Raw genomic sequence first — 15,581 nt, forward strand, 5'->3', positions numbered from 1 at the left:
AGGGTGGAAGTCCTGACTCCCTACTTGGCTGCCCTTACAAATACCTTGGTTGTCAGGAGCAAGGGACTCTTCATTATGGCCTTCTGAGGTGGAAGTCAAGGCTCCCCATTTGGCTCTTGCTTGTGTGGGCAGTGGTAGGGCCAGTGATTTCTGTGGTGGTTGGCTGCAGTAGACTAGCTATTGTCAAAACCTGTCTTGCTAAGGCTGCCCCTTTCTCCTTCCTTTAACTAGAGTGAACAAGCTTTGGAGGTGGCTTTTTTTTGTCTCTGCCAATTGACATTTCCAGATTGCTGGATTCTCTTCAGCTCTAAATCTGGGATATATTAAGCAAAAAGAAAACCCAGAGAACTCAGCACTTTGTCGTTCCTTGTGCCCCAAGGTCCCTAGCTGGTCACCTTCTCTACTTTTCAGAGTCTTCCTATATTTTATATATAATATCCAGAGTTTTTAGTTGTAGTTAGTGCAAATAATAGGGAAAAATACTCCTACTCTATCTTCCTAGAAGTGGAAATTTCCAAATTTACATTTTTAAACTATTTAAACAGTTGGACAAAATATATAACCACTCTTCGGAAAAATGTCACACACCTTCTATATAATGTGATATATTTTGCATAATATTGTACTCACAAGGACTGCTAGAAAATAACATCTTTATTTTAATTTTTTTTAATGTTTACTTATTTTTGAAAGAGAGGCAGAGTGTGAGCAGAGGAGGGACAGAGAGAGAGACAGACAGAATCTGAAGCAGGCTTCAAGCTCTGAGCTGTCAGCATAGAGTCCCATAAGGGACTCGAACCCATGAACTGTGAGATCATGATCTGAGCCAAAGTTGGATGCTTACCCACCTGAGCCACCCAGGTGCCCCAACATCTTTATTTTAACTGAAATTCATTGTTCATATTATTAATGAAAGCTTTTCCCTCTAGGAGATAATGCTAAAGGTGTCCAAGGCTCCTGACCAGTGAACAAAGATTTGAGAAAGACAACCAAGCTCATGTTTTCTCCTGATCAAGAAAATCATCCATCCAAAGCACCAGTAAAATATGGTGAACTCATTGTCTTAGGGTAAGTTTTCCCCATCTGATGACACATAAAACTGAATAATAGGTAGTAATTTTGGCATCTAAATCAAACCTTTTTAGAATGTATTTCCTACCTATTTCCAAAAACAATTTAGAGCTACAAGGTAATATTATCTCAAAATAATGTTGATAATATTAAATCAAGAAACTCTTTCAATTCTCATTTTTATGCCATCTCTTATAAGTGCTCTAATATGCATAAATTTTGCCTCACCCTCACCCCCAGAAAGCACAAATCCTCTTAAGATAAAATAGTGTATTTATCTAAAGTCATATAGTCATTACATTTGTCTTCCCTCTCCCATCTTTTAGAAAAGTTTGCCTCAACTGTCTTTACCAAAATCCCTTCCCCCCTTGAGGTCATTTCACATAGGTTAGCATTTATTTGTTACTTTATACCTCTGAGGAAGTTGTTGCTTTGTGCTTATGGCCCTGTGCTGCTTATGATAGGGTTGTATAGACATAATGATACGATGACTTTGAAGGCCAGGATCTCACTACTTATTTGCTTCCTAAGTATTCTCATCCATTTACATAAACACAATCTAAAGATTGAGGAACAAATGATTCCATTATTTCAATTTATTTAGTCTAAACTTGCATTAATCAAAACAGAGACACAATATTAGTCTACTAGCTAGAAATCTCAGAAACTAGAAATTGCAAAATTTACTTTCCCTTTCTCTTCTGTCTAGAAAACAGCTCTCTGTACATTACAACATGCTTTAGAATCAGGTTGGTACAAGTTCTTGTTTAAGTGAGAATGTGTCCATTGTTTCAGATGAGAGAGTAAAAGAAACTAGACAGATCATATGGAGTTAATGACCTTGACTGGAAGTCAGGAATGCTACATTCCAGTGCCTATTCCAACATTGCTAGTTATATATGACCTTGGGCAAGTTACTTAACCATTCTAGGCGTTAGGTTGCTCTTTGGTAAAATGACAGACAAGATCATCTAAGACCCTTTGAGACCTAAAAATAAAAACAACTTAAAAGATTAGAAACTTATGTAGTAACTACAATGTTACAATTTCAAATCACATAGATCTTAATGTATTAATAACAAACAGCTTTTAAGTACCAAAAAATATTCCAAATTAAATTCTTCTGCCAGGAAATTTGAGTCCTTTGAAGACTAGAATTGATTTTTTTTTTTTTTTTAATGTGCATAAACACAAGCAGTAGAGGGGCAGAGTGAGAGGGAGAGAGAAAATCCCAGGCAGCAATTCAACTTCCAGGAGTTGGATACTCAACTGACTGAGCCACCCAGGCATCCCTGAAGACTAGAATTTAAAATTGAGTATATGGTTTAAACTGCCTTTCTTAGCCCAGCAGTTTCTCATTTAACCCTCAGTTAGTGGTTGTCTCTGCATTGGCACTCTTGGTATCTTAAAATACAAATAATACTTTTCAGCCCCCTAGGAGAAATAAAGCTGGATATGGTTGTCAGTTTGGTGTTGTCACTACTTAGAAAAGAGCTTTGAGCGATGGTAACACAATGAGGGAGGGGAGTATATTCCCAGAAGAGAAACAAGTCATGCAACTTGGCAGACAGAAGGGTCAGGTACCCACAGTGGGTCTGGTGGCAACACACATCCTGGAATGAGTAGTGTATTAACTAAGGGGCACTGCTCTGAACTCTGATTAGCAAGGGCTTTCTCCAATAGAAATCAGTGTGTTTAGTTTTGTATAAAGAGTTAGTATAATTTCTGTATGTGGCAGTGTAAGTTTCTTCCTCTTCCTTCTCAGCCACTAATGTAGGCCATTTTACAATTATATTCTCCTTCAACCTCAAAACTGTCCTTAGTCCCTGCCTCATTTTCCCTCAGATTGACCAACTATATATGAGAGACTAGCAAACCAAAGATTTTGTCAGAGGGCATGGGACAGTGAATGAGGAGATTATTATTAAGGCACTGTTCGTGCCATAATGAAGCAATAAAGAATGAAAAAAGCATGACAAACACCTGGATTCAAATCCTAGTTTTTCCATTATCACTTGTGTGACCTTCAGAAAATGGCTTAATTTCTCTAAGCCTCTAAGGAATCTTATTCCTCTGAGGAATAACTTAATTCCTAACCTGTAAAGGTTGAGTGATGCCAATCTCAAGAGTTTCTATGAGGATAGATGAAATGAGATGTTATGTGGTAAAGAACACAATAGTGCCTAATACATAGTAAACACCCAGTGTTTTGGTGTGAACTTCTTTCCTATTCAGTCCTCACTTACTTGCTTATTTTCAAGACATATATATGTTATCATGGAGAAATGATTACGAGATCTGAACAACAAAAGTGTATTTAATCACTACTTATCAGGCATCTCCTTTGGACAGGTTTTGCCAATGTGTATGTGAATGTGTATGTGTGCATTCAAGTCACTGAGACTTATCAAACAAATCTAAAAACTCTCAAAAGTTAAACTATTTAAATGACAATTAAAGGAGATTCTGTTTTAGACAATTCATACTGGACTTTTTTAAAGGTTGTATTAGCACATGCAAACATTTACCTTTAAAAGACACAGAATGAGTCCTAAGGAATCAGATATGCCATTAATCAGCTCTTGATTATCTTGAATAAAAGAGGGAAGAAAAATACATATAACTTAAGACTATTTATAATCCAAAAAATACTTCTTTGTAACTTGGAATGTAAGCAAAATCTCATTTTGTTTCATACTCGTAGACAGCTGGTCTGGGGATCAGCAGTGACTAAATGGAATTTGAGATACTTACAATGTGCTAATAAATGATTAATTGGGGATTGATTCTTATTGTAAGGCAAAAGTAAAGCATTTAATTTAAAATTGTGTGGTTCTTAAAAGAGATCACCTAGACTTTTTCCCTCCACCAGGTATAATGGATCTCTCCCAAACGGCGATAGAGGAAGAAGGAAAAGTAGGTTTGCTTTGTTTAAAAGACCTAAGGCAAATGGGGTGAAGCCCAGCACTGTGCATATTGCTTGTACTCCTCAGGCTGCAAAGGTAAAAAACAAACAAACACAGATTAAAATAAATCTGTTAACTTGGAGAAATTGAAAGACATGTACATGTTGTTTATATTCTCTAGCATTCATTTCACATTCTGTACCAGAAGTTTCCTTTTGTTTGGATGGGAGAAGACTCTTTGGAGATATAATATTTGAAGGGCCGCTGTATGGAAGGGCATCAGACTTTTTTTTTTAAGTGACACACCATGATCAGTGGGTGGAAATTAGAAGGAAACATTCCCTTTTCTTATTTAAAAAAAAAAAAAAAAAAGGTAGGTTTGGGCCAGGGCTTCCACTATTACCAAAGGAGGTCTTGCCTGGGCTGGACAAGGAATGTAGTATATAATAAGCATATTCAGGTTCTAGAAGCATAGTTTGGATGAGGTGATTTTTCTAAAGTAAGGGTCTTTATCAGAGATTCTGTGTATGCTCGTATGTTTTGTTTGCTCATTTTATGACCCTCATAGCTTTTTTTTTCTTTTTTTTTTTTTTCTTTTTTATTTTTAGCACTAGCAGGACAAAGGGGCAGAGGTCAGGGGCGGGAGAGAGAGAGAGAGAGAGAGAGAGAGAGAGAGAGAGAGAGAGAGAGAGAGAGAGAGAGAGAGAGAGAGAGAGAGAGAGAGAGAGAGAGAGAGAGAGGGAGAGAGAGAGAGAGAGAGAGAGAGAGAGAATCTTAAGCAAGCTCCATGTTCAGAGTGGAACCTGATGCGGGGCTTGATCCCATGACCCTGGTGACCATGGTGACCATGATTTCGTGACCTCAGCCGAAATCAAGAGTCTCCTGAGACACCCAGGTGCCTCTGACCATCATAGCTTTTAATATAGTGCCTTGAACAAAGTAGACCTCAGTAATTATTAAAATGAATCAAAGCTGTAAAAGCAAATACCCAGCTGTATCTACAGTTTAACTTCTCAGTCTCCTCACATATTTAATGCTCTTAGCTCCTTTTTCTTTCCTTATCCAAATCTCCAGAACTGGGCCCTCATTTCAGAACACTTGGGCTTTTCCTGGAGTGATAGACAATTAGGGGGAATTTCAAATCTTTACATTTCTGTGAATTCCTCTACTTCCAACTTTGTAACATAAACTGTATTTGATATCGTGTTGAATGAATAAAAATTACAAAGTGTCTCTGAGCTTCTGGAAATACCTGTGTTTTTAGCTAAGCAGCCCCAGGATGTGCGTCAATATTATACCATCTGAGGCATATCTTTGTCAGCTAAATAAATGAGAGAGAAATTGACATGTGATGACTTGTTTTAGGTCATAACTCCAGTCCTGAAGTTAATTGGATTTGTTTGTGTCCAGTGTAGTGTCTAGAACAGTCCTCTTGCCTTGACGAGGCCTTCTCTATTACTGTTTGAGACCCAGTAAATGTAGAAAAGGGACAATTTCTTTTAAGTGTCTCTTTTTGCAGAGAAGGGATGTGCTAAGCAGGTAGTGAAAGTGAACAGCTAATTGATCCAACCTGAGGAACTTTATTCCAGAATTGCCTCTGCAGGAGTGCTATTGCATTTTGGGTATGCCATTTCTATGCAGGATTGTCCCGTATATTGCAGGACATTTAATATTCTTGTCCCAACCACTAATGCCATTTAAGCCTTCAAATCATTGTGACAGCCAAAATATGTACCTACATATTTCCAAGTACCCCTTACACAGCTAATACTACCTGTGGTTGAGAACCACTATCATAGGGAAAATATTTCTGATCCGACTTTTAAAATACCCTATTCTGGCAGTCATCTAGGATATGATTAAACCCTGCTTTTCAGTCCAGTGAGAACTTAACTTGACATAGTTCTTATTCTTAATCTAAGAGTAGGTTTAATAGCTAAAAAAAAGCCAGGGATTACAGTCTCAATGTACATAAAACCCTGTGTTTTCAAATCTCTTTAGCCATTAAGAATTAACTTCTAAGGTTCTGGGCAGTTATTTGAAAAATCACTGGTTTGTGCTGAATTAAAGTAATTCTAGGTTTTAAAGCCTGTAAAACGATTATATAATGTTTATTTTTAAAATGTTAACAACGTGCATGGGAATGGATCTACAGTGCATTTAATGAGGTTAGATACCTCTGTGAAGAGAGGAGAGTAAGAAGAACATGTAAGCAGCATTGATATTACCTGTTGAATTTAATTTCTTTTAAGAAATCAGAAGTAAAAGTGGCATTATTATGCTTTGATAGAGCTGGGTAGTTGGTACCCAGGTGTTTTGTTTATTCTCTTTAAATATTGGAAAATTTCACAATCTTAATTAATTTTAAAGCTATTGTTTTAGGGCTTTATCTATTACAGATTACCTACAAATTGAAACCAAGTAAAGATTTATAATACCAAAGTTCTAGTTAAGAAACATTTTTAAATTTAGCTTCTTTGCTGTGTATAATCATTCTTTTCTGTTTTCCTTTTATGCAGTCTGTTTCCACTTCCTTTGTGTAGGTTTTCCCCCTTTCTGATATTATCTTCAACTCATATACATAGAAAATGCCTGAAAACAAAACCAAAAAGTTCTTTTTAGCAATGTTTTTAGTTTGGGATAAGTCAAATACAGTCGTAAGCATTATGTCCATTTCCTTTGGTAATGTTTAATCATTCTATGAATTTTTCCATATTTGGCCCAGCGTATGGCAAATATTTGTCATCTGTAGAGCCACAGAATGGTTAAAACCAGTTAACTCTGCTTGTGGTAACTTAATATAACTCTTTGAGTTACTTTAAAAATAATTTTCTTCATTATCTTGAAAAATACTGTATTTTCTCCTTATTAGAACAGTATTCAGTACTGTTTTCAGTTTCTACATGGGACTTGATTTTGATTATTTTATCATTTAAAATATTTGTAAGGGAGATCCATGTTTTATAGTGTTTTTATACAATGAAATTATGTTCTTACTCTATAACATCTTCAGATTATTTTTACACCCCACTCGACCCAAGAAGCTACTGTCACAGCTGAGGTTATGGAAGAGTTATTAATTTCTCCCTTAAATTTTAGGAGAAAATATGTCAAGTATGTAATACATTACTTTTCTTTTTTAAATTTGATTTGATTACCCTACCAGCTAATTTTTGCTATTAATCTTTTCTTTCTTAGGCAATAAGCAACAAGGACCAGCACAGCATATCGTATACCTTATCTCGGGCCCAGACAGTAGTGGTTGAATATACTCATGACAGCAACACTGATATGTTTCAGGTATTATGACATCTGAATTTTTTTTTTTCCTTAAAACAAAAAAGTTAAAAACCTATTGTCAGTGACTTTTCCTGTGTTCAGATTAATGATTAGTATATTTTAACCACATATTTCATTAAAATATATTTTGATTTCTAAATCTCATATATAGAAGTCAGCATAGCATGGTTAAGAAATGAGCTCTGAAGTCAGAATTCCTAGTAAACATTACTTAGCCACTCTATGCCTCAGTTTCCTACTATGAAGTGCAGATAATAGAGCTTCCCTCATAATGACATTTAGGAGGCTTAAATGTGTTAGTACATGTGAAGTGCTCAAAGCTCTGCCAGGTGGCTGGTAAACACTTAGCTATTAATAATAGTAGTTATAATAATAGTTCAGTTAGCTATTATCCCAAAAAAGGAACCAAGAAATATTCTGCACATATTTATGACCTTTTTTGCCACTATTTCCCACCTTCCTCTCGAGGCAACAAAATGTATGGGCAGTCTGTAAACTGTCCATATCATGTATGTGTCAGGCTTGTTTTCCAGCACATATTTGCTCCAAGCTACTACTGATGCAGTAAAAGGTTTTTTTCTCTCATTTTTGTACCAATCCAGTGCTGATTGGTACATTGGTAAACTTGATATATGATAGAACAGTCAAACCGAAAGATGAAAACTAAAATCATGGTCTTCTCCTTTATTTGGTTTTGTAAAGCCCTGGGTTTTTTGGAAACAAATAGGACATTACTAGTACCTGATAATGTTGCTCTTATAATTACTGTCCCAGTGACTTTGCAGTTTTTCTTTATTTACAAGATTGAATGTGGAAAGGCCTGGGATGTCTTTAATTATAACCAGTAACAAAATATTTCTCTGAAGTCACTCACTGCCCTTCTAATAGAATACTGAATTTTCTAGAATAGTGTCTCTGTAGTTAATATTAGAATATGGTTGTATGTTTTTGTCTTTCTTGCTTTTCCCAAAAAAATTTAAAATAAATAACACCCTTAATGAAGATGAAGGTTGGGATCTTAATGAGAACCTAACACAAGCTTTAGGATGATTTCCACATTTTTTTTCACTGATAGCCAGTTAAAATGAATGTGCCTAGTTAACTTTTTTAAGAATCAAGATGCTATCTAGATGTTTGACCCCAGAATTTTAGTTTTAGATAATACCTTAAATTTATTTGTTTATCCCTTATTTTTTGTCAATAAAGTTACTGAAATCTTGTGAATTCAATGTTACAAAGTTAGGTGGGGGCAAAATTGGTATTAAACCAGGCATTCTGAATTATGGAACAGTGTCTTTACCATCTTATGAAGGTCCTTAAATAAGTTGTGCCATTTTTGGTTTTCTCCTTTTCAAAAAGGAATGGAGAGTTTTTCCCAATATAATAGACATGATGCTCCTTCTACAAGCATTATGTGTATGGAAAATCCAAACATTTCTATATCAAAAAAATGGAGATACATCAGAAACCACCCTGATAAATTAGCCAGTCTTTGAGAAACTGGTTGTATACACATTCTAGGATTGCTTCCAAACTGAACAAGATAATTTATTGTTCAATTCATTAGCTATACAAACTCCAACTCTGCATTGGTGGACACTGTGAAGTTAAATAAAGGAGACATTACAAGTTGATTGTATTCATAGCCTACACTGGTAGTCTAAATGTGAAGCTTCTGATTGGATTGAAGAAGGGTGAGGGAAAGACTTTAATAGTAGTGCCTTTTTGTCCGGGCCTTTTTTTTTTTTTTTTCATTGTTTGTTTATTTTCAAGAGAGAGACAGAGAGACAGCACGAGCAAGGGAGGGGCAGAGGGAGAGAGGGAGACACAGAATCTGAAGCAGGCTTCAGGCTCTGAACTGTCAGCACAGAGCACGATGTGGGGCTTGAACCCACAAACCGTGAGATCATGACCAAGGCTGAAGTTGGACACTTAACCAACTGAGCCACCTAGGTGCCCCTCTCCTTTTTTTTTTTAGTCAAGTTGAGCAGGATTTTGCCAGTCCAGCCTGTAGAAAGGCATTCTAACAAAAGAGATGGCAAAGTACACAGTGTGGTAGATTGACAAGTAAGCTGCTTGTAGCTAGAATATACTTTTCGTGTGAATAGCAACGATACGAAATTAAACTGGATTGGTGGGAAGCAAATTGTGAGGTCAGTTTCTAATTATTATAGAAATAAGAAACTAAGAAGTTTGGATAGCCTGTAAGAGACCATTGGGGTTTTTAATGAGAGTGGGAGATAACATGATAGGGATCTATGTTTTTAAAGCTCATAGTAGCAGTTCAAAAGAGAAAGAATTACAAAATTTATCTTAACACACAAAAATTATATTTTGGAATCTGATCATGATCACAGAGGTTTCTTCTCTTTATAAATTCATGAGATTTCTTCCTTCTTACCTGTCTTTACCAATATTGCTTTGTTGTCTTAAATATCCTCCAAGTCCCAGATCAAATATCAACTCTTCTGGAATAATCTCTCCTCCCAAATAAGTGCCATTTCTGAATTTCTTGATTCTAAATATCAATCCTCAATCTATTTCCTGGCCTACATCTTTTGGATCTAAAAGAGCCTTGGGGCGCCTGGGTGGCTCAGTTGGTTGAGCATCCGACTTTGGCTCAGGTCATGATCTTTTGGTTTGTGAGTTCAAGCCCCACGTAGGGCTGTGTGCTGACAGCTCAGAGCCTGGAGCCTACTCCGCATTCTGTGTCTCCCTCTCTCTCTGCCCCTCCCCCATTCATGCTCTATCTCTCTCTGTCTCAAAAATAAATAAAACATTAAAAAAATTTTTTTTTTAATAAAAAAAATAAAAGAGCTTTTATTTTTGGAAATATTTTTAGTTTCCAAAGTCAGGGACCATTTTCTTTGGCTATTATTATCTTAAAAAGCAGGAAAAGGGACATCCAGTCTTACATTTGTTAACCAACCAATTTCTTTCAAAAACTATCCAAACTAATGACTTACAATTGATGATAGGACAAAAACACTAAAAGTATTTTATCCAAAGGTGTGTAGGTATGAGGAATTCTTGAGGCTCAACTATGCAAAGAATGACTGAAGTGTCATCTTTGTGGAGGGTCAGTGTTTTTTCTCAGTATCCAGTTTCCTCAATTTTAGATACTACTTTGTAACAAACCCGTGAATGAACTGATCATTTTTAAATGTTTACTTTAAAGCCCTGTGACACTTGTCAGTTCTGTCATCTGTTCCACTGATTTCCTTTTCAACTTTCATCTTTCAAAATGAAAATTAATTTCTTTACTAGCTGGTACTTCTGAAGATGTTTTAATTTGCTGACCCACCCACCAGAACTCTCCTTAGCTGGGAACCTTATCTTTCAGAAATATGGCCAAGAACCAGGAAGAAAATAAAAAAGGACATCTGGCATATAAAATAATGGCCACACAGGCCATGGGCTGAAATTCCTTTTCTTCGCTCTGTGGAGACTCTTTTAAGATCTCACCAAGAACCTTTTGAAATACTGTTCTTTGAGGTTTAGTTTTTTTGATTTCTCAACCAATATCAGAATAATAGTTAACTGGTTAGAGGCGAGCATGCTGCTAAAGATGAGCATGCCCAACAGTAAGAAATGATAGCTGACAAGCTGACAGAAAACACACAAGAATATCTGTAAAGTATACATAAGACCTCAAAGCAAACCTGTGTAAGCTCTTAACATTAACATAAGGATCAGCATTCTTGTACACCTTTATAGTACCTGAAGACATCACTGCATTTCAGTTTAATTTAAATGGTATTTATAGTTTAATGTCCTTGAGTCATCATAAAAGATTTACTTGTATGTTCACTACATTCTGGTAAAGAAGGTAGAGTAATACATGGCAGGCATATTTCCATCCAAAGGGGTTAAGATTAAAATTTGCAGCCATCTAAAATCTCAGCCATCCTAAGCTCTGCATTCCCTGAGGGTTTCATATATTCTGGGTGGTAAGTTCCCACTTAATTCTTTCTGCGCTCTAAATGATTATTACATCAGAACAAGTTTGACAGATTAGTTTTTTACGGTGTAGATGCTCTCAGAGTTCAGTATAAGTTTATTAAGCTTTAGAAATTCTAGAAGTTTAATGATTTCATCTTACTATACCTTTCTTGAATGGATTTTCCACTGTATTCCTTTCAATAGGTTTATAGATATTTCTTTTTCCCTTAGATTGGTCGGTCAACTGAAAGTCCAATTGATTTTGTAGTAACTGACACAGTTCCCGGAAGCCAAAGTAATTCTGATACACAGTCCGTGCAAAGCACTATATCAAGGTTTGCCTGTAGAATCATATGTGAACGGAATCCCCCCTTTACAGCACGGATTTATGCTGCAGGATTTGACTCATCAAAAAACATCTTCCTTGGGGTAAAAAGCTGTTTTCCTAAATGATGTGTTATTTTATAACCACTTCTGTTTCCAATTTACAAATAAATGGAAGTTCACTATTCTTATTGCTACTAGGAGAAGGCTGCCAAATGGAAGACATCAGATGGGCAGATGGATGGTTTGACCACTAATGGCGTTCTTGTTATGCATCCACGCAATGGGTTCACAGAAGACTCCAAGCCTGGAATATGGAGAGAAATATCAGTGTGTGGAAATGTGTTCAGCCTGCGGGAAACCAGATCAGCTCAGCAGAGAGGAAAAATGGTAAGTATTGGGATGTAGTTTCTTACCTAGGTACAGTAAGCTGTACCTAAGGTGAGTTAGACTGAATGTATTACGTATTTACAAAAACTCTTTTTTCTTTTTTTAAGTTTATTTATTTTGAGAGAGAGAGAGCATGAGCAGGGGAGGGGCAGAGAGAAGGAGAGAGAGAATCCTAAGCAGGCTCCATGTTGTCAGTGCAGAGCCCGACATAGGCCTTGACTCTGCAAATTTTGAGATCATGACCTAAGCCGAAATCAAGAGTCAGATGCTTAACCAACTAAGCCACCCAAGGGCCCCTCCAAAAACTCTTAAATCTCTTGCTGACACAAGTCTGACTATAAAACAAAGACTACTAAATATTATACTAGAGGATAATATCTGAATGTTTTAATCAAGACACTTGAAAAATTTATTCTTTCATATCATGTTAATATGTTTTAAAACCTAAGCTTTTCTAAGTTAAATAGCACTGTGATTTTCTATTTGTATCTATATCTCTTCGATCATGACATATATTGGAAATATTAGACTTACTGATGAGCCACATGTTTTAATCATCTGTCGTCTTTACCATAAGGCTGAAAATAAATCTGTTCTTGCTCAATATTTTACCTTTGGTTTTCAAGCTTACATTTTTCATGACTACCATTAGAGTTTCTTCTATTTAGTAACAGTCATAGGAAATCTCAATTCTTGAGTAAGGAGCATGTAAGACCAAAACTCTCACATGAGAATTGAAAACACAGTGGTGAATGTGTTTTTTGATTCTTGTTTCCTCTAGGTGGAAATTGAAACCAATCAATTACAAGATGGCTCATTAATTGACCTCTGCGGTGCAACATTGCTGTGGCGTACTGCAGAAGGCCTTTCCCACACTCCTACAGTGAAGCATTTAGAAGCTTTAAGACAGGAAATCAATGCAGCACGACCTCAGTGCCCTGTCGGGTTCAACACACTAGCGTTTCCTAGTATGAAGAGGAAAGATGTTGTTGATGAAAAACAACCATGGGTATATCTAAACTGCGGCCATGTGCATGGCTATCATAACTGGGGAAACAAAGAAGAACGTGATGGAAAAGATCGTGAATGTCCCATGTGTAGGTCTGTTGGTCCCTATGTCCCTCTGTGGCTTGGATGTGAAGCTGGATTTTATGTGGACGCCGGCCCTCCAACCCATGCGTTCAGCCCATGCGGGCATGTGTGTTCAGAAAAGACAACTGCCTATTGGTCCCAGATCCCACTTCCTCATGGTACTCATACTTTTCACGCAGCCTGCCCCTTTTGTGCACATCAGTTGGCTGGTGAACAAGGCTACATCAGACTTATTTTCCAAGGACCTCTAGACTAACAGACAGTTGTCCTCCAGGACTACATTATAAATTTATAAGCTAAGTGAGTTGGGTTTTCCAACCTGTTGTCCATGTCACAGTTTCTCTGCTCTGGTCATTTGCATTAAGATGAAGAATTTTTTTAAACATTTATAATAAATAGCAACAATTTCTGATCAAAAAAATCTGGGAAACTCAAGAAAAGAATTTCTGAAAGTACCAGACTTCTGAATTCTGAGTTTTGAAAATCTATTTTGAGGATAAAAAGACATAGTCTAATTTGTTGCCTTCCTTTTAGTGTTTTTGAATCACCCATCCTCAGTGTTGAAAAATTGTTTTATATAACTGAGGGTACTGTTGGTTCAAACTATGTTAGTTTACAGTTTGTTGCAAACATTGTAAAATACAGCAACGTGTATATTAACTTTTTTCTATTTATCTTTATTATAGAAAATATCTTCGAATGTTCTTGATAGAGTAGCATGGTAACGATGGTGTCACACTCTTGGTGTGAATGGTAGTTTAGCGAGTATAGCTCAAGGATTTGCAAGCTTAGAAAGAAGGACAAGAGAGCCTCTCCCCACCCCCCTTCTAAATATGGAATTTGGTAAATTAGAATACTTTGTAAAACCAAATTCATATTAATTACTATTGTGTAAGAGCTGTTTGTTTTTAACCACGTTGAATATAATCAGGAAAGTTCTTTTTCTTAATGTTTCTCTCAAGTGTAGTATATAACGAAAACTTAATGCTAAGAAACATTTTATATGCTCCGTTGAATATGCAATTTAATCTAGATTATCTATTTTTCTCCCATGATAACTAATCTGTTTTTAGTACCAGCAACATTTGGCAAGTTTATTTTTTAGATATAAACTGTGGTTCATCTGTTCACTGTTTCTAGAAAAAAATCATTCTCATGAGAAAAAAAGCATAAATTAACAAGGAAGAGAGTGACTTGATTTGCTTTTAGAAAAAGAAATGCTTAACTAATTGATTATTCTGTATGTGGTCTTCCCAGGCATTAAGAAATCTAGAAAGAGATAAAGGGTTGAATGACAACAGTGCCCCCCTTTTTTTAACCTAGCAGACCAGCCTTTACTGTGTGGGCTTTGAATTCTAAGGAGAGTTGCCACCGTGTGACTCGAGGAAATGTTTGGTTGGCAGATGAGCACCAGTGACAGCCGAGTAGAGGAACATACTTGCACGGTATGTTTATTCTCTAATTCCAATGAGTTCTTTGCTTCAAGAAGCAAGAAAATGTTTCTTCACTCCCTCCCCTCCCCTTTTCATAATGTACCACAAGGGACGCATAGACAGTTGCACTACATCAAACCCTTTGTGACCTTGTAGAAATCCGTACACTTTTAGATTAGACAGGATCTTTTTTTTTTTTTTTTAATCCTCTGATTTGTGTTCCTTTAGTTTGAAAGTTGTGTAATACTTAATTGACTCTAGCAAATTTTTGTATGTGGTAGTATAGCTTTAATTTATCATAACTATTACTATGCTGTTCTGAATTTTCTTTTAGTTTAAAAAAAAAAAAAACCTGTTGCTTAGAAGCCATGAACTATTTTTACTTTAATTGAACTTGTCAGAATTTCCTTGTTTTTAAAAATGATCATTTGGGTTCACTCAGGAAATGCATGTCAGGAAACTTGTATTATAAGTTTACTAGTTGTGATGTATCAGTAACTGCTGTTATCCCCTTTTCAAAGAAATATAATTGATTTTGAAGTTTTCCACATAGTCACATGCTTTGTGACTAATGCAAGGAAATCAAGTCCTGTGTTGTATTTGTTCTAGTCATTTCTATTCAGGCTATATATTGTAGCTAATTTTTATTTGCAATTAATTTATTCAAACTAAGTAAATACTTTTGAAAATAGATACTTGAATTTGTCTCTGTGAGTTCATTATTGCATAACTGAGAATGGGAAACCAGACACAAAAACTTGTGGACAAATCTACCTCTCCCCCACTTCAAAAATACTCACTTTAAATAGGTGAAGAATTTGCATTTAATGTAACACTTTAAATCGCTGGTCCTCTTGGGAAAGCATCTCTTACTTATTAATAAAGGAACTTTGTGTAGTGGTTGAATAATTGAGGCTTTAGTTAAGTCCTGCTAGAGAGTTGGCTCTTTGCAAGTTGAATACTAGACTGTTTACACAGTGCCTCGATGTCCATGAAAGGTCCACGTTCTTCTCAAAGTGCCTGAATTTTCTCCTCCCAGCTATGAAAAGTCTGATTCATTTTCTATCAAATTCAAGTTTTGAAAACTCAGGCTATTTAAATCATTAGGTGTTTTTCTGTTCAA

General features: G+C 36.1%; 1 protein-coding gene across 1 annotated transcript in view; it reads left to right on the forward strand.

Annotated features, from left to right (window-relative positions):
* Positions 1-15,151, forward strand: part of PELI1 (pellino E3 ubiquitin protein ligase 1) — a 57,595-nt gene extending 42,444 nt beyond the window's left edge. Inside the window, exons 2-7 of the mRNA XM_058683928.1 lie at positions 930-1,068; positions 3,944-4,073; positions 7,176-7,277; positions 11,451-11,648; positions 11,745-11,933; positions 12,715-15,151. Of these exons, the coding sequence (XP_058539911.1) occupies positions 998-1,068; positions 3,944-4,073; positions 7,176-7,277; positions 11,451-11,648; positions 11,745-11,933; positions 12,715-13,281 (1,257 nt within the window). The 5' untranslated portion in view covers positions 930-997 and the 3' untranslated portion in view covers positions 13,282-15,151. The remainder of the gene's footprint in view (positions 1-929; positions 1,069-3,943; positions 4,074-7,175; positions 7,278-11,450; positions 11,649-11,744; positions 11,934-12,714) is intronic.
* The last annotated feature ends 430 nt before the right edge of the window (positions 15,152-15,581 follow it).

This window comes from Neofelis nebulosa, chromosome 9 (genome assembly GCF_028018385.1).
Source record: "Neofelis nebulosa isolate mNeoNeb1 chromosome 9, mNeoNeb1.pri, whole genome shotgun sequence".
Lineage (NCBI taxonomy): Eukaryota > Metazoa > Chordata > Mammalia > Carnivora > Felidae > Neofelis > Neofelis nebulosa.